This window comes from Scomber scombrus, chromosome 16, assembly GCF_963691925.1.
Source record: "Scomber scombrus chromosome 16, fScoSco1.1, whole genome shotgun sequence".
Lineage (NCBI taxonomy): Eukaryota > Metazoa > Chordata > Actinopteri > Scombriformes > Scombridae > Scomber > Scomber scombrus.
In genome coordinates, this window is record NC_084985.1 from 22,239,081 (window position 1) to 22,266,217 (window position 27,137).

The 27,137-nt window shown below is 39.4% G+C and overlaps 1 protein-coding gene across 1 annotated transcript; it reads right to left on the reverse strand.

Annotated features, from left to right (window-relative positions):
* Positions 1-287: 287 nt before the first annotated feature.
* Positions 288-17,679, reverse strand: fndc5b (fibronectin type III domain containing 5b). The gene is made up of 5 exons (XM_062436256.1): positions 17,601-17,679; positions 13,254-13,372; positions 11,630-11,828; positions 5,998-6,087; positions 288-427 (listed from the first exon to the last, which is right to left on the reverse strand). Exons 1-5 carry the CDS (start codon positions 17,677-17,679, stop codon positions 288-290), a joined length of 627 nt encoding a protein of 208 aa, XP_062292240.1.
* Between the last annotated feature and the right edge of the window lie 9,458 nt (positions 17,680-27,137).

Consider the following 27,137-nt stretch of genomic DNA (forward strand, 5'->3'; position numbering starts at 1 on the left):
TTAGGTAAAGGTATACCATGTTACCTACATTTGTAAAGAAATAGTCTCTTGAGGATAAGATGAAACGTACATGAGTGTGAGGAGAATATAGGTTGTAACAGCACAAGAATAAAATGGAACAAAATAAACAAAAAAAGCAAAGAAATAAAAACAGAACAGTATTTCTATGAGATATAATATACTGTAACATGAGCATTTTTTGTAGCTGACAGTAATGAAGATTTCTTGTGCTCACCTGTCCTGAGGTTGGAGGAGTTGGTTATTGCAGAAGGCTTTCAGGGCTGGTCTTAGACGTTGCTGCGCAGTAGCCCCCCCTGTGGGTGCTCAGGGGTACTGCACTCTGAGGAGGTCTTGGCTTTGTCCTTGTTGTTGTTGGGCTCGTTGTCTTTGATGATGTCATACTGACGACAAAACAGGGCGATCACCCCTGGGAGACAAATGGACGTGATAATTATTTGTTAGAATGATAACAGCTGAAATCTATTTTCCCTTTGGTTTATTAAACTCTTGCCCATGGTGAGGTCAGAGGTCCAGGTCAAGGCTATTAGAGCAGCCACCACTGGCCACCTAACCCCTAAATTTAACACCAACCTACCTGCAAATCTCACTGAAAAACACATTAAATGTAATTTGTTAAATACACACAAAAACGACAAGTTGTGGTTTAAATAAAAGTGCTCGTAGGAGATTATTTTACTTTTGGATATAGCCTGGCTAACTGCTTCCCCCTGTCTACAGTCATTATGCTAAGCTAAGCTAACCATGTGCTGTTTCTCACTTTGTATTTAGCGTAAAGACATTACAGTATCTAGTGTAGATGATCTAGAGAGTTGATCTATTCATCTTACTCTCATCAAGAAAGCAAATAAGACTATTTCTAACAAATGCTAAACTATTCCATCAATGATTAGCGATGTAAGATAACTCTTAGCTCTCTTCTGCCTGCACTGATCACATACTTTCAAACATAGATTTTCTTATATCTTATATTGACTATTGTGTTAATCAATTAATTTGAAAATAACCCTACTGATAAAGACCATATGATATGGTAGAAAGCTCCAAAACAAGCAAGTCTGCGGAGTGGACATTTTGTCAGTTCTTTTGTCAACTGCTGTTTCAAAGGTCAAGGAAAAATGTTCAGTCTCAACTTTTAACATGAAGGAGAAATCTTCATCATGCTTGCAGTAATTTAAAGTTAATCTACATCAGAGGTGTCCAAACTATTCCATAAAGGTCCATGTAGCTGCAGGTTTTCATTCCAACCAAGCAGGAGCACACCAGGCTTGACTCATTTAATCAATCGATCTCAGTCTTCAGACAGTTGATTGGTTGAATCATATATAGCCTCCAACTAGTTCAGAACGCAGCAGCTAGGCTTCTTACTGGTTTTAACAGACGACATCACATCACCCCAATCCTCGCTTCTCTTCACTGGCTCCCTGTTCATTTTAGAATTGATTTTAAGATTTTACTGATCACTTTTAAAGCACGTCTGGATCGAGCTCCAAGCTACATAATTGACATTAGATCCTCGAGTGGGGCCTTTCTGGTTGTTCCAAAGTCAAGGCTGAAATCTAGAGGGGACCGTGCTTTTGCCATCAGGGCCCCTCAGCTTTGGAACAACCTGCCCGAGGAAATAAGGCACGCACATTCAGTATCTTCTTTTAAATCATTACTCAAAACTCATTTCTACAGACTAGCTTTTATGTGATGTCATCTGCTTGTTTGTTCATTTTGCATTTTGCTACTGTCTTTTATTTAATCTTATTTTTACTTTGTCTTATTTATTTTATATATATATTTATTTTATATACAACTTCCATTTATTTTATATTATATTCTCATTATCTCCAACTTTATTCGTTGTCCTCTACTCTCATCTTGTCAATGTCAGTCTTGTTACCTCTCTCTGTGTTGTTGTTTTTTTTTTTTTTATTGTAATACTTTTGCTTGCCTTGTCTGTCAAAGCACTTTGTGAACTTTGTTTTTGAAAGTTGCTATATAAATAAAGTTATTATTATATTATTATTATTATTATGTGTGCTCTTGATTGGTTGGAACAAAAACCTGCAGGCACACGGCCCTTTATGCAATAGTTTGGATGTGCCTGATCTACATGAAAACTGAAAACCATGACCAAAAGCTCCAGAACATGCGAGTAAGTGGACATTGATTGGACATTGTTTTCAAATTTTAACACAATTTTAGCATCGCCAACATTGTAAATATGCAATCAGGCTTATTGAAGCATCTTTAAATTGCATTGAACTGACCTAAATTGAGACAAAAGGGATTAAAATATTCTTTTTTCTCTGAAGTTGAATTTGTTTTTGAATGCATTCCATTCATTATTTGAATGCTTCTAGCTTTATACACCGTGAAATATTGAGACACTCAGACACAATTATTTTGATAACAGCTGGAGGAGGTGATGAAATGTACTAGTTATTCATCTCTATTCAGCCAACTGTCTTTTGATGTGTCAATAAAGCCAACTGAATCGAACTGAGGGGAGAAAAAAACAGACACTGACACAGATACAGAACCTGCAGATAGAGATATGAACTTGATGATAAGATAGCCATGTCAAGCCTGCCTTCTGTCAAAAAGATTAAAAACACAGCAGCCAGGAGAGAGAGAGAGAGACAGAGATAGAGGGGAGAAATGGAGAAAGAGAATAATTCATGATAGTGGAGGAGTGCATGGAGGATTGACGGAAGGAGGAGAATTTGGCTCAAACCAGTTTCAGTCTCTGCTTGTGTCAACCTCTGCTGATCTGATTGCTGCGATACCAAAGGGCGAGACGGGATATCTCACTGTGATATCCCCAAGCATGCCCCACAGGCCCAATTAAAGCTGAAAAACACAATTCGCCTTCTTCACTTACACTTTTTTTCACCATCCTGCCCTCCTTCTATCTCTTCTCGAGACTCGATTGCTCCGTTTTTTACTCACTGCTCCCTCTCCAACTCTCTTTGAATCTCCCTCTCGTCCTCTCATGGGTAATTGGTTAGGGAGATCTAGGCCTCTCTTGCCGTTACTGTATGCAACATACAGTATATGGGCCATATTTGTATCTCATTACACTTGAAGTGGGTTAGGTAGGAATATTTATAACTCCGAGCATCAGTAAAACAGTGCTGAGATGCACAAAAGAGCAGCCGACTCATCACAGGAGGCTTAAATACAAAGCAGAAAGATTCTTGCAGTTTGAAATACTTCAGTACAGATGGAGCAATACTAGCTATTCATTGTATGTGGGGATGATGCAAAGGTTACCTTGAAACTGGCTATATAGAGTGTCTCCTTCCATAGACGTTCAGCATAAAAGTTAAATCTTATGTAAAAGTAAGTCTTTGTCTGAGAGAGAGGAGGAAGAGGGGATGATCCCAATAGCGAGATAAGTTCTCATTGACGTCATGGCTTTTTGCTGACGCTGATATGTTCCCATTATAATGTGTGGGTCATACATTTTTTAATATGGGTGTAATTCAAGTGTGTCTATTGACTGAACCATTCTAGATTATTCTAACCAGGTCAATTATATTAATACGTCATTATTCAAGTAGAATACTTGAGTAACCACATTCTGAAGGTTAACCATGTGCATGTATACCTTACATCTTAGGTGGCTTTGAACTGTTTTTATGAACGGATGCGATTTGGATATATGTGACTGTGTTATTGGGTTATTGGGATGGGTTCACAATTTTTCAAGTATGTTGTATAACAATGATCAGGTGCCCATATGAACTCTGAAACAGGTTTTTCTTGGTGTAATCATTCCTCTTGTTAATACTGACCATAAAAAGATCCCTTCTAATGTGTTTCAATGATACCCCTTTTCCACCAAAACAGTTCCAGTGCTGGTTCTGGGCCAGTGCTTAATTTGGAACCGATTTTCCTGTTTCGACCGACAAAGAACCGTCTCCTGGCCAGAAAAACTGGTTCCAGAGTGGCACCAGTTCTTTGCTGGACTAGAAGAAAGAACCTCTTATGTTAGGGGCGGGGTTATTGAGACCCACCACAACAAACAAGACCGCTCTGGTGAATAGATAAGAATCATGAATTATCCCTTGAACATTTGACTGATGGTGAAATTCATACACATTTGCGTTGTGAGTTAGCTGTGCTCTGCCGGCTAACGTTAGCTTACAACAAAGGCTAACAACCATTTAAATCCTGTCGAGCAGCACAAATACGTTGTATCTGCCGTGTTCGGATGCGAGCCAGGAGCAACAGCTGTACAAACGCGTAGTCTGCCATCATTGTTGTTGCTTCTTCTTCTTCTTTGTATTATTGTTGCTTCAAAGTTGGCGCGAGTCTTTATGGGAAAGCAGAGACGTAACTGACGTATATAGTAATGTAATGACGTGGCTCCCTAACCACCTCGAGCCGTGGAAAAGCAAATTGGTTCTCAACTGGTTCACAGTTGAACCGACTGTGAACCAGCACCAGCCCAGCACCAGCACTAGGACTGCTTTGGTGGAAAAGGGGTATGATAGAGCACAAGATCTACAGTTCTGTTTCTGTGTTAAAGTGTGTTCAAAAATGTATCAAAAGATAATATGAAGCTTAGTTAGACACATCAAGTGGATATCTTCCAAAGTTACAGCCTTTTCAGTACAAAATCTCCTTTATTGTTAATATCCTTACTGTGCAAAGGGGATTTTGTACTAAAAAGACGTTAACTTCAGAAGATTTCCACTTAATTTGTCTAACCCTTTTTGCTGAAGCCTCACATAAGCCTAAGTAACTTTTCAATATGCTTTTGCACAGAAGGAGAGCTGTGAATATGACCACCGTAGCGAAGGCTGTGGATTTCACCACCATTTCTTCCAACATACAGTTTGTTCAATATGACAGCATCTGTAAATGACCAGTAATAGGAGGAATGATTGCAGCAGGCAAGAACTGTTATACTGTAGTGTTCATTGATGATTGTTTTCAGACAGACTTAAGAAACTGTGAACCTATCCTTTTAAAGTTTTGCACATATTCTCAGTTTGGTGGGTGCTTGTTTTTGTGTTTTTTCCTGGTCACAAGACAAATTTCCTTTTGATATAATAATAAGAAAGTTAGTTCAAAATAACTATTAATTGAATTTGATCAACTTAAGGGTAAAGATCCTGAATCATGTCTTTAAAAAAAACTCAATTAGGTCTCATATATCAAGTCTTTTACTAAAACGCATTCCAGTCTTTTCTGTTGTGCTTGCCTCCTGATACAGCTTATTTCTATTTCTATAGTTGCTTCCTGAGGATGGGTGTACAAAATTTGATGTGTTCTGGTCATCCATAAATGGACAGTGTTACATCATCCCAAAAAGCACTGCAGGGCACAAAATACTCATCACAGAGAGATGGCACCACTTAGAAACTGTGCATAAATAGGTCTCAAAGGGGCTTGAGCACCTGATGTTTGACCTCCTAGACAGACAGTGTCCTTTTTTGGGGTGCTTTTTAAAATAGATGAATGAATTCCTGTTATTTCTACTACATCCAATGTAACATGAATTAATTTATATCACTTTGTGTTGGTGTTAATTGTTTTAACGTGAGGTAAAGTTACTGCAAGTGACACAAATTAGTAGCACACAACTAACAGTTATCAACAATATGATGCACTTAAGAACTACGCGTTCCTCCCTCTGTAACTAAAAGCTGTTAAAAGCTGCATAAATCTTAATTTCTATGGTTAGATTGATCTGCATTAACTTTACTAAGGAGGGATGTTCTCTTTGTGTTTGTATTAAAATATGTTTTCTAAACCTCAGTAATGAGTTGTAGCAGTTTTTTTGAACCATCCTCAGTAATGGGTTTGTTTTAAATACATACATTTTTAATATCCCCTTTATCTGCACGTCCGTGGCACCACTACCAGTCTGTGTGTCTCTTAATGGGACCTCAGTCAGAGAGCCTATTTGGCCCTAAAGACAGTGGTTTCCTATAAGGTCTGCAGTGATAAATGTGCAATGCTGAAGAGGAATATTACCTGCCCACATGATGAGCACAACTACAATGATGATGAGTTCTCCAGCCCTCAGCTGGGCAGCCTGACCAACCTCTTCCATTGTCACCTCGTCTGGAAAGAGAGAACACCCACACACACACACACACACACACACACACACACACACACACACACATATATTCAAAGAGTCAACAAAGTGCCACTGAGGACGCTGAAATTCATTGTCCCGGAGAATAAATGTGAAATTGCCATCACTCTGGAACTCTGCAGGGAAAAATAGGAGAGCAGAGAGGCTGCCTGGTGCAAATGTTCCACTCTGGTCAGTGTAATTAAAGCTAAGTGAGAGCAGAGGTCTACAGAGACAGAGAGAGTTAGATCACAACCCAATCACTCATTTCGTTTCTCTTGCTGACAGGACTCTGGCAGTGGCGGTATAACACCAATCAGAGGGTTAAAGGTTTGAGCGCAGTCTGGAATGAATCCTCGCACTCTTTGTTGCCAACTGTGCCCCTCGTTCTACCTTGTTCCCCTGCTCTTACTGAGTCCCACTGTATCCCCTATATCCCATTTTAATACTGTATCATTTTAAACAGCAGAAATACATCACTGTCACCGATTTGCCCGTGTTTGCATCTTGAGGCTATGAGAATATTCTCAAAGGTAATGTTTACCACTCGCTGGTGGACAGGGGTAGTTGTTGTACTGTACTGTATATAAAGTATAGTTTTACTGCTGACTGCTGACGTTAATTGAATTGCCACAGCCAATAAAATGTCAATGCAATAAAACATTCATTGTGCAGTAAAATACAGATACAGAACAAACCTTAATTGATTTATTATGCCAAAATAAAAATACAGAAGCTAAAGGTTGAAGTTTGATCTGCATTATTTGGTATGTGTAGATGTAAATAAGCGTGGTTAACTTTCCCCTAAGTCTGGTCTCTTCTGCAGTCAGTTTTTTTTCCATTGTCTGAATGAGTCAAGGACGATGCTGCTTCTCTCAGGTATCCCGTTGCCTTATTGATCCCTGCGAGCTGGAGCTGAGGGGTTTGACAGAGAGGAGGCTGAACCCTAATACATGTTTCTGTTGTGAGGGCAGAGCTCTGATTCAGATAAGCTTGGGTGGCATGACACGGAGGACTTTGTGTCTCTTTTGTGGAGAGTGCACACTGGAGATACCAGCAGAGCAGGTAAATGCTGAGTGGGTGTAAAGTCACTCTGGCGGCTCTAAAGACTCCAAATGCTCTAAAGCTCCAGAGCATTTAGTGAGCTTCTGTAGACATGCAGTACACCTTTGTGGCAAAGCATGCACTCCACCATATCAACATGAATAGAGCTGCAATCAATGATTACAGTCATTATCTATTCATTTTCTTCCTAATAAGATAAGTAAAAGGCAGAGGACAGTAAAACATGTCCCTCGCAGTTTACCAGAATCCAAAGTAAGGCTTTCAAATGTCTTCTTTTATCCAACCAACAATCTTTAACCCTAAAATATCAAAAATTCAATTAGGAAACACTGTAAAGGCAGCACGTACAATTACTGGGAAAAACTTAATTCTAATATTGTATAAACTTGCCTCTAGTTTAATATTCTGTCAGTTAAATAATTCAGTTTCAGTTTATCACATTATAACACTCTCAATACTTTTACGTGGATTGCAGATCAAGCTGTTTTGGTTAATTGATTAAATCCTTTAAATTATTTGAAATAATCTGATTTCTTCAGCCACCTCAGCTGTGTTCGCATCTTAATATTAGCTGCACTATTATTATTCACACAAAGAGAGCAGGTGAAGCAGCTCTCAAGTTACAAGTCATGACTCTAATAAGATCAGACAACTTGGTTATAGTGTTTACTGTACATAACAGCTGCAATAATCACATTAGCTCAACCCTGAGCTTACCAGCAAACTCCAGTACAAACATCTATTACTCTAGCCTATTCAAGTGTGTATATGGTGGTAATTTGTTGTACCTTCAACCTTCATAAAAAATAATCTTGCAATTGCCTGTCTCATTCATGTATAAGAGCCCAGATGCTCCTATCATTCATGACTTAATGCTATTTGGTTAAAATGACAATTGTAGCTGTATTGGGAAGAATAAAACCCTGTGCTTGTACCGGGAATCTTCCATACTGCATGTGAATGTGTGTAAGTTTGTGAATGTGAAGCAGAGTGCTGCTGCTGCTGCTGCTGCTGCTGCACTGTCAGAGATAAATTATAGGTTGGAACAGTTCCGACAGTACAAAAAGGCTCTGTAATATTTTACTGCTGTTAAAGATTGATTTACAAAACCGGAGATTTTGCAGGTCCCTGTATAATAACCAACATTAAACCACATTATACCTCAACGCTAGCCACCAAAGATTTTATTACATTGTGAAAACTTGACTGCATTCATGTCACAGTCTGCTTCTCTGTCCTTCTCCTGCAGCCACACTCTTTCATCACCAGACCTAGCTGCATAGCTCTCTGTCTCTGTCTCCGGCCCCTGCTGCTCACTTGTTTCCTCCAGCTCTCCAGACCTGCCTTCCTCAAGCTGTCCACCAGATGCCTTCTGACTTTCCCTCCTTTCCCACCTGTTCCCACTTCTAATTAGTCCTGCAGTTACCTGGCCTAATCCGCACGCTCCTCACCTGCAACTCATTCCTTTGTCAGCCACTTACTTCGTATACTAGCCTGGATTCTTTGTTCCCTTGTCAGATGGTTGGTGTTGTCATGTTACCTTTTGTTAGTGCCTTCAAGCTTCTGTTTTTGGTTACCTGGACGTGTATCATACCTGCACCTGCTTTTTCTTGCAACCTATGCCTGTGTATCTTCACTTTTTACAATAATCTCTGCCTGCCTCTATAGTCTGCATTTGCATCCTTCCCCCACTGCCTAATATACACCACCCATGACAGTTGAGGACTTTAGTAATATTTTAGCTTTTATTGCATATGAGCTGCTGCAGAGAGACAGACACAGATAGATAGATGGAGATAAAAATGCAATGAAAGATGCAACACAACTAACAACCTGTGTGTTGTGTTGTGTTGTGTTGCATTGCGCCTGCAGATACTAAATGGTGTCAGACTGATCACTACGCGCTTAGAAGGAGGAGGGGAGCGGTAATGTCTGGGAGATTTAATCAGGGCAGCTAATGAATGCTTCCACGAACACACATACATTTCACATGCGGGGAACTTCCATCAAAGTCAGAGCAAACAAAACGAGTCTCGCCCCTCAACATCAAGACAAATTTGTCCCATTAAACGCCCACATCGAGACATCATGTGCATGCTAAAATAGAGGTGTGAATCATTTCTGTTCGGTATTACCTTTTGAAATCCTTTTTATTTCTTAACACAGCTTAAGATACCAGCCTTGAGTTTGGTATTTTTTACTTTCCCTCTAATAATTCACTGGCCTTCATTTTTATGAAGCACGTTTCTCCATATTTGATGCTAATCCCTCATCTCTGTGACATTTTAATAGCTGCCAGTCAAACAGAATGTCCAGAGCTTTTTCTACTTTGGTGACATTTAATTTTTGATAGCAGGGCTGGTAAATTGTCATCTGATCAGTTGTCATGGCTAACTCCAACTGCCTATTTAATCCCAACAAGCAACAATTACATCTCTTTCTGTTCACAAACTGAATATATAGTGAACCACTATTGTTAGTAGGCTCAACCCCTCATCCAAACAGCAACTGCCCAATCATAGCTTAGCACTTAAACCTAGCACGGGCAGGCCAGTTCATCTTTTAATTTTTCTCAAGTGAGCATTGAAATGTAAAAGAAATGCTCAACATTTAAAGTATTTAGAAGCTTTTTCATTGTTTATCAAAAGTACAAGAACTAAAGTGTAGGGAACGAATTATCTGCTCCAACCTAGGCTACAATCGTTTGCATATATCTGTTGAACTAGCTAACTACTTACAGTAACACAGCACTACTTCCAATGCCAAAGATCACATCATTAACTACATAAATGTGTAGTTAGGGTTAGTTGTAGAAAGGGTTATTTTATTATTTTAAAAAAGAACAACAAAAAAGCCACATACATGACTAGTGCATCCACTTTGTAGAACTTCCCTATTGTGTAGAAGCTAGCTCAAACCAGCTTAAACCAACTGCTACCTCAGAACTGGTAGCTGGTTTGAGCTAGGTTTTTGACAGCTGGTGGACCATCTACCAGCACTGAGTTGGTAACTGGTTTAACGACAGTCAAACCAGCTTAAACCAGCTACACAAAGCTGGTCATCCAACAGATGACCACTTAAACCAGCCTGAGCAAGCTGATTTAGCAGGTAAATCCAGCAAGACCAGCTAATGACCAGCTAAGGTTTGAGGCTGGTTCTAGCTGGATTTTACAGCAGGGGAGAATTTTATTCCAGCAACCTTAGCCAAACTACAGTATCATGCTTGCCAAATACAGCAGCTTGTCATCATATAAGCATTTTCTCTCTGAAAATACATAATTTATGTAAGCTAGGCAGCCAAAAAAAAGTTATGTCAGTTTTTCCATTTTTCCATATCACATTAGGATAAACTAGCTCTAAATTGCAATACAAGAGCAAAGTAGTTTATTTATAGAAATGTCCTCTACATTAATTATCAACTGTTGATGATGCTAATTGACTGCCTGGGACGTGCAGCTTTAGCCTCTGTCTTTTAGCATAGTTGTCAAGTGCATATATGAAACCCGTTTGACAAGGTTCTCATTGTAAAACGAGTCAGCTGGAAATGTTATAAAGCGAGCAAGAGACAGTCAATTCATGCAGCTAACATTTCCTTAATTGGCTAGCTAGCTACGACATATTCTATACCAAATAAAGTTATTATTATGATTCAATCTGCCAGCAAAAATACTTTACTGCTGACAATATGGATGGAGCCAGCTTGCTTTAGTTCACCAGTGTGGGAAATCAAGAACCAATTGTTTGCTGAAAAGCTAAAATAACTTGTTAAGCTGGGCATCTGACAATACTCTACTTATAGGGCCCCCTGCATGCCCCCCACACAGGGGTGTTTCTAGGGAGTCTATTGCTCCCTAATGTCCCATGTTCTCAATCTTATCACCTTGCAGCTGATGAACGTTTAGCATTTGCAGAGTCCCTCTGAAGCAGCTGCTCTTGGCACTGTAACTGGGTCGGGCATGATAAAATTGGAAGAACTGCAAGCCGCTCCAGATACAGTAATAGCAGCCTGAGCTTTTGAGAAAGAGAACAATACATTGTAAGGGAGGTGGGGGAGTACTTGCTAAAATGTCAATTTCTGTATTTTATTCATATTAAATTGTCAAATAAGCCTCTTCTTTGTCCCGATGGAGCATGAAAACACAAACAGAACATTAGCACTTGTATTGCTGTATTGTTGTCATTTAAAAGCTGCCATCAAAATCTGCATGTGTGCCTGTAGATTTGTGTCCATCAGCAAGGACAAAAACAAGAAGCTAAATGTTTTTTTTCTGTATGTGCAGTCATTGTTTTCAGCTTTTCACTAAGTTTTAGTTTTAAATAATGAGAAAAGACATGGAAATTGGTAAATGGGGTGCTAATTTTGTACATAAAAATTTTTAAAAAACTAAAGTTTGAGTAAAAAGTAAAGTTTAAGTATGAATTGAAAATAATAAACCCTCCGTATGTGTCAGCGTCCCTCACCTGGACTCTTGGATGCCAGTTTCTCCGACTCTTTGGGCGTTCTGAAGAGGATTGGCTCACTGGGGGGGCTGCTGCCTCCCATGCTGATACTCTGAACGTGAACGATGTACTCCGTGTCCTCATCCAGATCCCACAGTGCACATGAGCGTGTGGTAGTGTTCACTTCCTGGATGAACCTCAACATGCGAACATCCTTCTTCTGCAGATGAGCGAGAAACAGAAGAGCAGAAGAATAGGAGGCTCAATTTCATGTGATACTCAAATTCTATTTTCTTTGGCACCTTCTCAGCGGAGAAGTCACAGGTTACGGTTACAGTGACACAGCACGCCACTGTCTGACATTCTTATAGTGGGTTGATATTGTTTCTGAGGCCTTTTCAACACACAAAGAACAAACCTCTGGGGAACAATGCTGGAATTTGAAGATAGTATTGGCAATAAATAACTATCTTCAATCAAAAACAGCACATCAACTGAATCCCTGCTCCCTTGAGGCAATATACAAGATTTTTCTACTTTAAAGCGAAATTTCCCTGGATGCATGCATTATAAAATGCAGATTTCACATGGCAAAATTCAAATTTCCTGCTGATAATCCCTCTTGTGAAAATTCAACAAACTGCCCCCTGGTTAGGGTTGATATGGTGCACATGATGCTCCTCTTGGTTAACAGTAAGGGAATAAACAGAAATAAAGTCTCCTGGGTTTTTTTTCCCCTGCAATGTAATTACACTGAAAGAAACAGAGGGCTGCTCAGGCCGTACACGCTCTACTGGAAATGTACATTATTTTCCAGCTAGGACTGCTTGCTCAGGTCAATTGGTGCCTGCTAGTTTAAGAGCAAGTCTCCTTAGGGGCTCTTATTTACAGGGCAATTAAAGAAGTGAATTTAAACTGCATGTAAATGTATATTTTTTTAAAAGTCTGAGTGTATCTGTAACCATTTGGCTGTAAAAAAAAAAAAAAAAAAAAAAAAAGAAGTTAATTATCTACCATTTCATCTGTTATTATTATGGTGTTCACAAGTACTATTAGCAGCAAAATGTGCTTGAAGTATTACAGTAAAAGTAGTGGTTTGGTCCCTCTGACTGATATATTAAAATATATGACATCATTAGATTATTAATACTGAAGCATCAGTGTTAGAGCAGCATGTTACTGTCGTAGCTGCTGGAGGTAGAGCTTGTTTCAACTACTTTAGTCCAGTGGTTACCAGCCCCTCCAAAAGGTCAGCAAATAAATCTGAGAGGTGGTGAGATGATTAATGGGAGAGGAAAGAGGAAAAAACAAAGTTCTGATACAAATACACAAATCTGTTTTCAGTTTTTGGACTTTTTCTCTAATCTTTAATTTTTGCTCAAATATTGGATAATTTGAACATTTATTGAAATGAAACCATGTGAGAAGTTTAGAGAGAAAAATCCCTATTTGGTGGAGCTGTTAACAACCCATAGACATCTGAGATGTGACCCTGACTACACACTGCTTTTTGTAATACGTCTAAAACGTAGTGGAAGTATAAGCTTAACCCTAACCCTCAAAATTGTACTTAAAGAGAGAGAGTAAATGTACTTAGTTACTTTCATTCACTAACTCACACAAAGGACACAACACACACAGATACCTGTTGGGTGATGGCGAATCCAATGACCGGGTCTCCCTCCAGGATTTCCCACGTGACCACGGCGGAGTTGCCTTCAATCTCTTTGATGGTCACATTGAGCGGAGCTGACAGCAGGGTGTCTGACACACACAGACACACACCCACAATGACCACAGGGAACAAATTAGAAGAGACAGGTAATGAATATTCTGTCTTTACACCTTGTTATACATACAGTAGATGCTCCTGTGTAGACCTGATGACACATCCTTCTCTCTCCATCACTCTCTCTCTCCATGAACTCTGTGTTCTCCGTCACACTTCCTTAAGACCTTCTCTTCTCCTCCCTCAAATTAATCTTTCTCCTTTCATTAATAACAAGCCTAATTAACCACACACAGGTCTCTTTGTGTTTCCGTTCTCTTTCTCATTTGTCTTTGTCGTGGTGTTTCTCGCTTTCTCTCTCACACACACATACATCTTTACCTTCCCTCTTTCCCAGCTTCTTTCTCCCACACATATCTCATTAAAGTGTGACTCATGAGGATGTATTTTCCTCTGTCATACTGCCAATTGATTTTAATCTTTGGGTTAAAAAACAACTCACAGCCCAGAATGCAATGCGTTTTGTTGATCACGAAAATAACTATGATGGATGGTGTTACAGTCTGCGTTAACTTTGTGAGAGGTATAAGTGAAAAACTGAAATAGTTGAGGTGTAACACATTGGCACTGTGTGTGTGTGTGTGTGTGTGTGTGTGTGTGTGTGTGTGTGTGTGTGTGTGTGTGTGTGTGTGTGTGTGTGTGTGTGTTTGTGTGTGTGTGTGTGTGTGTGTGTGTGTGTGTGTGTGTGTGTGTGTGTGTGTGTGTTTTTGTGTACGTGTTTTAAGACCAACTCAAGGTCTTCTATGATCAGAGTCAGGGCTGTATTTCCCATGAGTCTGACTTGTTAAAGCAACGTCAGAGTCAGACCTTGACATTGTGCTGAAACACACACATGCCTGCAAATGCGAACACGTACACACACACATGCATACACACACAAACATAATATACTGCTCAAGATGGAAAAGCACATATATGAATAATAGTTTATTCAAATTGGTTCTTCCTTATAAAGTCTCATTGTACCACCATTGTTTCACAAGCAGCATTCTGGGGGGAAAATGTACCATTTGCATACAATTCTACAATAGACTCTTTCATTGTCAATGCTGGTGCACCACACACTTCTCCCTGTTTTACCTTCACCTCCAGATGTTTGGAGATGTCCAGTGGGCAGCTGTTCCAATGCCCAAAGCACTAAGGGTTCACAAAAGTGCTTCAGTGGGTTTGTGTTAGTATGTGAATTTGTTTGAAAATATGCACATTAGAGTTGCTCCAATCAATATCTTTATATTAACAATAGATCACATGCTCACATTACATAAACCCACAAAGAATTATCACCAACTCTCTAGTTTCCTCTGTTCTACAGAGCGTTTTAGTGTCTTTCAGCTCATTGTGTGACTACTGTTCTCAGCATTTAGCATTTTAGAGACGGCTGTGGCTCAGGAGGTAGAGCAGGTCGTCCACTTATTGGAAGAGCGGTGGTTTGACTCCTGGCTCTTCCAGTCTGCATGTCGATGTGTCCTTGGGCAAGATACTTAACCCCAAACTGCTCCTGATGGCTGCACCAATGGTGTATGGTTGTGTGTGTGTGTGAATGTTAGTTTCCCTCTGATGAGCAGATTGGCACCCTGTGTGGCAGCCCCTGCCATCAGTGAATGAATGGGTGAATGCATAAAAGTGCTTTGACTGGTAAAAAAGACTAAAAAAGTGCTATATAAGTACGGTCCATTTACCATTTGGCATTGCTTCCAACCACAGCAGGCAGCTGTTGCCAACAACAAAATCTCTGTACACGTTCAACCCAGCACCAAACAGCAGATAGAAATATTCAGCAACCAGCTTGAGTACATAATGGAGCATTTTGTAGCTAAAGAGCCAGATATTTCCATCAGGAGAGGGTGAAAAAAATGTGTGTTCATGTATATATTTTGTATCTAGATTATCGGCTGATATATGGATATCTGAATTTTTTCATTCCCTAACATTGGTATCAGCATCAGTCCCAAACATCCAGTATTGGTCTGGTTCTAATATAAGTTGATAATGTCAATGTTGTTTTCACAGCTTGTTTCTGCTGCCAAAAACCCCAATTATTGCAGGTTAAAAGTGAAGCTACATCACTTTACTGAACAGCAGCCACTGTGGACACAAGAGGCAATTAGGATAATGCTAAAACTTTAATGGTAGCATAAGTGGATACAAGTCACAAAGTCAGCAAACTAAATCATTTTTAGTGGTTATTAGAGTTGTCACAAACAAATAAGAGCTAACATTTAATTTGTAATCCACATAGCTTAACCCTACAATGCGATGCCTCACTTCAGTAGCGAGGAAGTTATTGTAAGGCAGTTTCCTTCCATGATTTTTCCATTTGCAGGGTCAAATTGAAAATGCTTTACTTCTCAGATAGTACAGTGTCTTCATTTTACATTCTGCATGGCTGCTTAGTTTTCTCTGTTTTGCATTAACAATCACAGAGTTTACTGATAGCGCGAGAGCTCAGAGTACATTATACTATCATCCTTATTCAAATGCTAGTTGTGATTTTTGAATACAAATTGACAGCCCGATCAATTACACAGAAATATAAACCTAAAGTTAGTCATACCACACCAAGAAAGGCTACATTGTAAGATGAAAAATGTGCTTACTTACTTGTATGTGTTATCTTTTCCACTATTAAACGTTTGTGTGTGTGTGTGTGTGTGTGTGTGTGTTTGTGTGTGTGTGTGTGTCCTTGTGTATGTGATCTGATTATGCTACTCTTCTCTTTCTTTCTCTGTGTTTACCCGGCAGATTACCAGCAGAAGCTGCAGTCTTGTCACTTTTTTGCAAATTAGATTGTCACATTGTCTCACACCTCAGCAAATATTGAACGGCGGGCCTCCGACTTGTTCGGGAAGTCAAATAATGGTATTACAGGAAGGAGAATGTACTCTCTCTCTCTCTTTCTCTCTGCTTCCCAGCCGTCTGTTCATTGCAAACACAATCATCACAAAACAGCAGAGAAGTGTTACATAGTGTTGGTGAAATGATTTAATTTATTTTTTTGGTGGGGGACTCTCTGCGGCTCCCAGAGGCTTTGAGTGTGTTTGTTGATGCAGAGTAGGTGTGTGTTCAAGTATGTATGTGATACATTACCAGGACTCCCCGTTTGACTAGCCGTTTTTCTCACTGTTCATCTTCTAGCAGTCACACACTCGCACACAAATACACACACACCACACACACACACAATACAATAGCAGAGAGGGACACTCATCCATTCTTAAGTCGTTTGCTGCCAAAATGCCAAAAGCTGGCCGCAGAATCACAAAATTCCCTCTTAAAACTACATTTATCTCCAGCCTCGAGAAGCCAAACATCAAATCTCTGGAGGCTGAGATAAATCCCACATGATCTTATCGCCAAGATTTGGGCTTTTCAAAGCACTATCTGTCATCTCTGAGCTTATCATGAAGACGCAATGTAGCCACAATGTTCTGCCTGAGATGAATGTTCTTCTTCCTCTTTTTTTTTTTTATACACCAATCGCTGCAGGTTAAAAATATGCAATATCATGAATGATAAATGAGGTACTAAATCCATCATGCATGATATATGATGATTAGAGTTGTGCTGTAGGGCTTTGAATAGGTGTAACTCACCCTTGTTTAACTCAATCTAACACTTCAATGACATTGATAGATGTCAAAGCAGAAGTTTGCAGGCAGTAACCCAATCAGTCTGTTGCTGACTTTTAAAATCATGTTTTCTTCAATTAAGCACACATTTTTGCCACTGCTTTCACCTTTAAAATCAAGAACTTTCTTGAAACAACTACCAAGGTGATGTCCTGTTTTAAAATGGCACTTATTTCTGGATATATTCTGCAAACTAAGCGAAAAAAGAAAGAGTGGCATCTCCTCATTTCTCATATTATCTAATTTTTCTACATGGCTCATCAGTCACATTATTAATATGAGACTAATTTATGTCAGACATTTTTAGTATGATAAAAAATTATTGTTTTTGCTTATCTAATGCAAATGTTGATGCTGATGCACACACAAACAACGTGCCATGTCAGGTGCAGTACATTCCTAATATGGGATCTGCTACTATACATTATGCACTACATGCATCACATTAGACAGCTTAGATCCAAACTGCAGCCCAGCACTAGACAGCAGTAGACCTATATGTGCTTTGATCAGCTTGTACATCATCCTCCTGTGTATTCGTGCTGATCGCTCATCAACCTGTGGTAAAACTCACCGGCATTAACGGAGGACACCGAGAGGAAGCCCAGCAGGAGCAGCAGCACCGCCGCCGCAGACAAGCCTGGTTTAACCATCCTCCTGCTTCTTCTTCTGGCGAGGCTTCACATCCTGCACGGCCCATTTATAACATCCCTTTTAACGGGAGAGAGCAAGCATCCCGGTACCGGAGGAAGAGGAGAGGGGTGGGGGCGTGTGGGGGACTTGTTGTGTTGGCTCACTTGAACTTGGTCGCTGCAGCAGAAGCTCACATCAGATCACCAGCGGCTCGTCCGGCTGCTGGTGATGGAGCGGCGGCGTGGAGATGCTTTACTACACGGAGAGAGAGGAGAGCCGAGCGTAAAAGCAGTGCGCAAGTGCTGCAGAGTGCAACGTGCATCCACAGCTAAGGTCTCTCTCTCTCTCTCTCTCTCTCTCTCTCTCTCTCTCTCTCTCTCTCTCTCTCTCTCTCTCTCTCTCTCTCTCTCACTCACACACACACACACACACGTTTGCGCAGCTATCCTTGTTAGGTAATTGCAGTGACTTATTTATTTTGGACAGCCTAATCAAAACCCTAACCTTAGTCATAACATATTCATCACTAATTAACATCTAATTAAATGCCAATTAAATGATTGTTTGACATTTTGATCAATTATTGAATCAATTGATCAAGTTATTAAGTCATATCTTTATCAAGCAAGCCAAACATTCACAGCCTGTAGCTTCTTAAATGTGTGGATTTACTGCTTTTTATGTGTCATGGACTGTTGTCTCCTTGGACTTTGGTACTGATTTTCCACATTTTTCTGAATTTTTTTACACTAAATAAACTGTACAGAAATAAAACACTAGTCATTAATTGAAGCCATATATATAGAGTACAATTTTTCTGTTATGTAAACCATTAAGCCTTAACTAAACACATTGAACCTGTTGTCCAATTCTATGAACTTACAAAAAAAAAAATAGAAACATGAGCTGACCATTGAGACTTTCACTCCTGTGTTTCATGTGGCTATGAGCCAAACAGAAGTGCAGCAGGCTTTCTGGAATATACTGCAAGTTTTCTTATAAACCCTTAAAGGGGCACTTCACCGATTTTACGCATGAAGATCAGTGTACTTGCCATGAGGAATGCTACTCAGCGCTGTGAAAATGTTCAGTATAATGTCCTCTGTCTGACTGGGGAGGTTTCGGAAGTTTGAAATCTCCCATTTCTAACAGAACGCCTGAAAACTGGATCTGTGGGGTTTGGAAGACATTAATATTAACCCTGCGGGCAGGAGTGCAAAGATAGACACTGTCTAGTTGCATTATGGTAGCTCCAAGCTTCATTTTGGCCATCTTTTTAAAAAAATCTTACGCATGTTGTGCAAATATATTGCTGGAATACCCCTTTAAAGAGGCTGTACGTGTGCTAAAACTGCATAGGAATATAAATCTGAACAACTTATTTGCAATTGGTTATGTGTCATAAATGTGATAATGCAGCACTGATGAAATTCCTGTGGTGGAATATATTCAATTCATTCAATTTTCACTTTCAGCTCATTTTATTCAGCATGTTCTGTTAGCCTTGACCATCATATGGCATCAAAAGGTGGAGAAATCTTCAGAGTCTGCTGACGAATGGAATTCCTGATGAGGAAAAAAAAATTCATCCATATATCTGTTCTGTAAAAAAAAAAAAATCTATACCAGGTGTTTTAGGCTTGATGCAAATAAGGAAATGTGGTTCCTATATGCTCTATTAGAAGGAGACAGAAGCAAAAAAAGTGCATGTCTATAAGGAGAAAACATAAGTCCAGCACATGTGGTTTAAACAGGCACCTTATTAAGGATAAAACAGGGCTACAATGTCCCCATGCACTGTGGAAGGATGACTGTCATTGCTCACACATATAGGGACCCTGGGACAAGAGTCAGCCATAGATTACACAGATCGATAGATGATTAACATTCCTAACGGATCCCTCTTAATGTCTCTTTCATTTCAATGAGCAGAGGAAGCGACAGGAAAGTAAGAGGTGTCACTTTCTTTCTCTCTTTCTTTCCTGCTCTTTGGTCTTCATTTCACTGTCTCCAGCTGAAGGTTATAAGAATGAGTTTAGTCGACAACAGTCATATCTCTTTGCTCTGTCTCGCTGACAGCTTTATCGCTCGACACAGGTTCAAAATGAACAAAATCTCCTCCGGTGACCTCCTGTTTCACTAGTTCCAGCATGCAAATGTGACTTTGCCTTCGCACCTATTGTTGGTCTCATCTTTATTTATATATATATATATGTTTTGGAGAACTTCCTTTTAGAGGTTAATGCATTTGGTGCGACGATAAGATATTGTCTGCAGATTTGATGTGGATTATGGGGAATGAGAGGAATATCTTACAGTATAAGCTATTGGAGAGGAGATTGTTGTTTAACCTTCTCACAATCACATACACACACCAAAGTCACCCTAAGAGAACGATACATTATTCATATACTGTAACCAGTGACATTATGGCATTTTCAATCTCGTACTATAGGTCCATTATCATAGAGAGCTAGCAGCTATTCAATAGACCTTTTTTCACAGCAAACATGTTATCATATCATTACCTTAAAAGCACAGGGAACTGTGCTTTAGTATTGTGCATGGTCAATGTCATGGTTTACTGGGATACTAGATGGATCTGAGCCATCTTTAATGTTATTAGTAACACTTGTGCTTATCCTACTATGACAAAGTCAAAAACTCATTGTAACCACATTTAAAGGGGACATCTCATGCACATTTCCAGGTCTATATTTTTAATTCTGGGGTTCTACTGGAGTATCTGTATTATTTACAGTTTTTAAAAAAAGTTGCAAAGCATTGTATAATACACAGCCCCTTGAAACAGGCTGTTTTAGCTCCTTTAAGGACCTCCCCCAGTGAGTCTACTCTATTCTGATTGGTAAGCTTAAGCTACGTCAAACAAACCATCCAATGAACTACATGTTGCGGTCTGATCCAATATATATGAGCGTGGGCATTGCAAACAGAACACGCAACAACCTTAGCAACCAAGGCTACAGAGTAGACAGCTGTTTATGGGCATTCACAAGCTGTCGTCAGCTCATTAGCAAGAGTAGAAAAGCATGACATTTTCAGTGTGTGTTGAAGCCATGGTTTTTTACATCCATAAACTTCAAGTTTTGACATTTTTAACCATGATTATAACAGACATTAACATCAAAACAGTACTTAAAGAACAGCACAATATGTCCACTTTAACTGATTGATTTGCATTCTTTGATTTGTTTGGCCCAGAGAGAGCAGCACAGCAAGCTGTAAACACAACACTGACATATTATCACCTTATGAAGTTAATATGGTGAACTATTTCCAGCCACCCCGTGAATGGAAATCCAATATTCTCTCACCTTTTTACATCTGATTTGGTCTCAAACAACTCCTGAGGGAAATAGCTGTCTCTAAAGCTGTTAAATGCTCTACTGAGCTCACCAGCTGGCCGCTAACTTTGCCTCTGCTGTGTGGTGCTGAGCAGGTAACATGCATTCAGTTAATTGGAGATTTTCCATATAGACAGCTGCCTGCTGCGCCTGGGTTAATCCAGCTTGTGATGGTGAAAGTAACAAAAAACAACAAACAAAGCAGCTAATGTGTTAGCCATAAAACCAAAACAATGAGCTGACTATGTATAGACAAAGTAGAAACCCAAATAGTATCTCAGGATTTTGAATGAAATCTGGTTTTTCACTGAAAAAAACAGAAAAAACTACTTCAAATTGTGTTTGATGATTTGGAGTTCTTCTGTATTTGACATAAAAAGAAAAGGGAAAAACTAATAAAAAAACATGAAACTTAAAACAAACTTACCAAGTAGGCTGCACATCATCATTTTCACAATTATAAGGTTTATTACCCACTCTCGCATGTTCATATTTACAATAATTGCTTCAACTACGAGCTACTTGACTACTTATCTCTCCAACAACAAAGCTATAAAAGCCTTAGGTTTGAGTTATTGAGCTAACTCATCTCAAAACACGCCATAGAAAAAGATTTTGTACATTAACCCCACATTAGTATCAGTAACAATCACTTTATCACTCCAACATCTCTAATCACAGTGTGTTTTCTCAATGTGAGTTTATACACTTGTGGCCACTTGTACTTAATGGCCTGTTTTCCATGGGGTGTTCAGAGTTTGGAGAGTCAGGAAACATTTGGCCTTAAGAGCTTTTTGTGCTGCGTGAGGAACTGAAGGGGGAGCTGATGGGGGTACAAACAGGCCTGAAGTGGCCTTAATCCATCTGAAGCTGCAGGGGAATGAGCAAGTCTGCAGCAGGCTTTGAAGTGGCGTTATCGCTCACTTTTTCCTCGCCTCCTCTCACTGCTAACCCCCCAAACTGCCCCTGGAAAAGTTTAATTACACTGTCTGTTTGTGTGCATGTGTGTGTGCGTGTGTGTGTGTGTGTGTGTGTGTGTGTGTGTGTGTGTGTGTGTGTGTGTGTGTGTGTGTGTGTGTGTGTGTGTGTGTGTGTGTCTAAGTGTGTGTGTGATGAGGAGAAGAATATTTATGGTTGAGTCATGCAAATGAAGATGAAGGAGGATCACGGGCGAAATGAGGTGAGAAATTATAGTAGGAATGGGACAGGAAAAAAATGACTGGAGAAGAAAAAAATGGATTAATAGGGAAGCGGAGACAGACAGAATAGAGAAGGAGAACGAAGGACAGGACTTTCAGCTCTCAGAAGAGAAATTTAAGTCCAGAAGAGGAAATGATGCTGGAAGAGGTGGAGAGACAGTGAAAGAAACCTGTCAAGAGTGTGATGTAGAGATAATAAAAAGAGTTTCAGGCCATTGCCTTACTGAAGTCGCCCCCTGATGCCAAACTGAACTTGCTCGACTCAGCATAGACGCACCTCCGCAATGTCACATTTACGCACACACTCACACGTGCGCATGCTGAAGCATGCTGCCATCCAAATGAATGCAACAGCAAAGAGTTGCTGACATCATCAGATTCCCCTTTGGTCCTGAATGTTTGGCCCTTTTTTCCCTTGACAGTGCAATTCAATTTTTAAGGCCGGGCTCATGGGACTAAAGAGATTCACCTTTCTCCACACTGTACATTACTGTAGGTGAGCGGGCCGTGCAGTGTGTGTACGCTTGAAAATATTTTCTTTTCAGTGAGTTGAATTTAGAGTGTCAGAATCAGTCGTCTGGAAACACATAAAGAAGTTCAAATTGTATGACAGAGAACTGTACCATCTTAAGGCATCCCCCTAAAATATGTGAGTTAAAGTGAGTCTTCTGTTTTATGGCGCAGTTAGTTGAAATGCGAGGCTATAATGATGGCAAGCCAGCCATATGGCCCGTTAACAGTTTAACAAGGCAACGCAGCAGCATTTCAAACGGATGTGCACCAGCAACAAGCGGCGGTGTTAATGACAGCAATATTTTGCCTGCATGAACAAACAAAAAGAAGACGAGTGTAGGTCCAGCGTTAGCTTAACAGAGGAGCCAAGTCTGTGTTAATGACTGTTTAATGTTGCTTGAGGAAATATTTCCATCCGTTTTTTTAATGAGAACCAAAAAGCTGTTATCAGCTCCAATACCACCAACTGATATCATCAAGTTACTTTTTTATTCATTATTAAAGATATTGACAATTTATGCAGGTTTTCTTAATTAATCACTTTACTTAAAGCTGCATAGTTTAATATTTTAGATATATTTAAGATTAATAATACATCAAATAACTGTAAAGTGAAAAAAAATCCATGGTGATGAACTCATTAAGCTCTATAAACAGATATCTATATATGAATACAGAATCTGTAGGCAACAGCACAAGATTTTGGGTCCAGAAGTGTTTAAGTTTGTAGTCAGTTTGGAGTCAAAGTTGTATTGACCAATCACGCTTGAGCAGGCTTTGGTTACATACAGGTAAACAGTCTATGTGGAGAGCAAAAGAGGCAGAACGCATTAGCCGAAATACAACCCTATATCTGTTTATACAGATTAGCCTAAATGTCACTGGGACTATCTAAAATTGCTAATCAGATTCAACTATTTTAAATGATTCTACTATTCTTCTTCTCTGTTTCAATGTTGAATTTCTGATAGTGGGTACATATTTACTTACACTGGGACCATACTCATAATCCCTATATTTATTAGTAATCAATCATCACTGTCAGTAATCATGCCGACCACAGCTGTACTTTTAACATAAGGTTTTTGTAACGGTTATGTATCAGATAAAATAATCTGTGAGTTAGACTTTGCAGTATCCTCACACTTCATGAAAACATTTATTCAATAGATTTATTGATAGATAACAATGATTGATGACATATAATTAAAGGAGACATGATAAATGATGATTGATCGTGAAGGCCAGATGTTTTACAGATTCACTGCATTTCATCGTCACTGACGATGGGGACGTGGTGCTCTTAGAGATCCGCTTGACCTAGCCCGGTCTGGTGGAGACAAGAGAAGCTACTCATCATGTCATATTTATAGTCTCTGGGAAGTTGTGGGTAGCCCAGAGCAAGTTCTACTGCTGCCAGACTGAGAGACCACATGTCTATTGGTTCCATGAAAACCAGACCCAGTATGACCTCTGAAGCTCTAAGCACAGAGAAAAAAGAAAATATTACACTTCATGTGTGAAAATGAAATCTCACCTCTGTCAGATTTAAACTCTTATTTTTCTTTGGTAACGTCACAGTGAATGCTGGCTGTGGCTCTTTCACTTTGACTATGTTTCATCCAGTGCTCCCCCAGTACAGCATCTCTGTCACAACCCTCCAGTTGCCATATTTGCACACATGACCCGGGAGCAGCACTGAATATGTCGTCCATGAGATTGACGTGTAGTCTACACACAAAGACTTACTTTTGCTAGGTCAAGACAATAGGTAGGTAGATACATGATTGGTGTACAACTGTGCAGATCTCACCCATAGACAGAGGTTGGAAACACCTCTGGGCCATGTAGTCAACGCCGATTCAAGCCCAAAAGCTCAAACTCCAGACAAGTGAATGTTTCATGGAGGAACGAGCCATTATATCTTATGAGACTGCAATGGTCTAGGTCCAGAGTTTGCAGCTGTTTCAGAATCTTAATATATGGAAGATATGAAATTTTTACTGTTAAATATCACCTTAAAGACAAACTGGATAGTATTATTACAAGGTTTTACATATGTGACAGATATTTTTACATGCATATTCCAGCTTCAGTTAAACATTGTGCTCTGCCTCTTCCTTAGTGTGTTCGTTTTTGGTTATTTTGACAGCAACCTTTGTGTCGATGATAAAATCTGTACATTTTGGACCTTTCCAAACCTCCATACCCTCCTCCTAGAAAAAGGCCTTGACCTTGTAGGACGAAGCCACCAGGGTTCCTTTATGTATAAGGAATTTGTCTGCAGAGGACAAGGAGAGAGTATAGGAGACAGTTCACCCACCAGCACATCTGTATATGATCCAGAGGGAATGTTTTCCAGGCCCAATGTAAGATTCAGTATTTATCTTGTTTCCTGCTTCTGTTGTGTGCCTACAACACATACCTGCACATGTACAAGATTTTGAGAAACTACCTCACTACAAAAAAATATATCAAACACTCTGGGATGGTTCATACTTTTGGGGATTAAAGTATTTTTTTCTGTACAACAAAAAAGAGAAATGAATAAGCAAAAAATAACTCCTAACTCATTAGAAATGTGACTTGAAGTATGGTCAGTGACATAAAGGGGAACAACATTGTATGTATTTTTCTTATCTTAATATTCAAGTGCCCTCATCATTCCTCCTGTTCATACTAACCATTAGAAGATCCCTTCATAATGTACTTACAAAATATAAGTGATGGGGGACAAAATCCACAGTCCTCCTTCTGTGAAAAAATTTATTTAAAAATGTATTAGAAGCTAATATGAAACTTCGACCATCCAAATGAGTCATATCAAGTAGATATCTTTCAAGTTTACAGTCTTTTTATTGCCATAGTCCCTCTTTTTGTTACTATACTTCAACCACAGTGCCAGTTTAAACACAAAGAGGGAATTTGTTACTTAAAAGACTGTAACTGTGGAAGATGTCCACTATGTTAGACTATCTCAGAGAGCTGAAACCTCCTGTTACCTTCAGATAAACTTTTTAAAACAAGGATTGTAGATTTTGTCTCTCATCACTTACATTGTTAGTGCATTTTGAGATCTTCTATTGGGCAGTATGAACAGAAGAGATGAGTATAGCAAGCAAAACATGTTTTAGTCCTCATTAAGGCACCTGACTGTTGTTTTAAGACAGACTTCAAAGAATTATGAACCTATCATTTATCCTTTATCCTTTACCCTGCTACTTGAGTGTCTGGACACATCAGAAAATGCACAATACACAGTATGTTTAGGTGCTAATGAACTTTTGTCATTTTGACAGTTTGGAACTGTGTCCATGTGGGACCCAAGCAGCCTACTTTCCAGGTACAGATTCCAGGTTGTCATCTTGCCCGAGGACATTACTGACAATTTCTCTGGAGGATCAACATCCTCTTTTTACAGAGCGTGACTCAGATGGATGAAAACTTTCTATAATCATGTTGGTAGCTCACTGGTGAGGCTTGTTCATAACTGATCAGGTACAATAGCTCACACACACGATAAAAGACTACCATTTTCTGTTTTACTTTAGCCAGAATTGGCAAAACTTTGCTCTAGTCAGAGTTATGGATTAACTGTCAGTCAGTTGCACCAACAGTTGGTCCCAAATCCAGCGATGGATCATGTAAAATAATCTTTGTCCAGATCCAGGAAACACAGAGTCAGGGCAAAGAGGCTGCAGCAGATTAACACAGCCATGGTTTGAAGTGAATTTTGTGGAGTTAGTCTATAGATTAATGTACCTCTAAAGTAACAAGAGCATCACTGAACACTGATAGTGTTTTTTTATTTAAAGGACTTAGCCATTTTAATTTTTTAACTATTTTACATAATCCACAATGTATTCATCCACTGCACAGTGTTTTTTTTTATCTGTAAACAGTCTCGACAGTTGTCTACTTTAAATCGAGATATAATTTTTTTTTTTGTCATATTTTTTGTCACTGTGATGTTTTTCCCTGTTTGAAAATGCTGCACCAGTTAGATTCTTGAGTATTGAGTTGATTAAAAAACACAAAAAAAGGCACTTTGTTTTGTATTCATCCACTGCACGCAATTTATTTTATCTGTACACAAGTTATTAGTTATTATACATCTCTGTGATGTTTCTCCCTGTTTGATGCTGAACTAGTGAATGCTGCACTAGTTAGCTTTTGAGAAAATGAGACACCTTTTAACTGATTATATTAACTTGTATTTTCCATTAGTTATATTATAGATAATCATCTTTTACTTTAATGGGTGTGTTTTCATCACTCAGGCCACTGCATGTGTTTAAGGTGGACACTTGCAGAATAGTGCTGCACCTGCCTCGCTGGTCGGGCTGCAGTGTGGGAGGGAGGCAGCACCGAGCAGTGGAAAGATGGCAGCAGCTTATATCC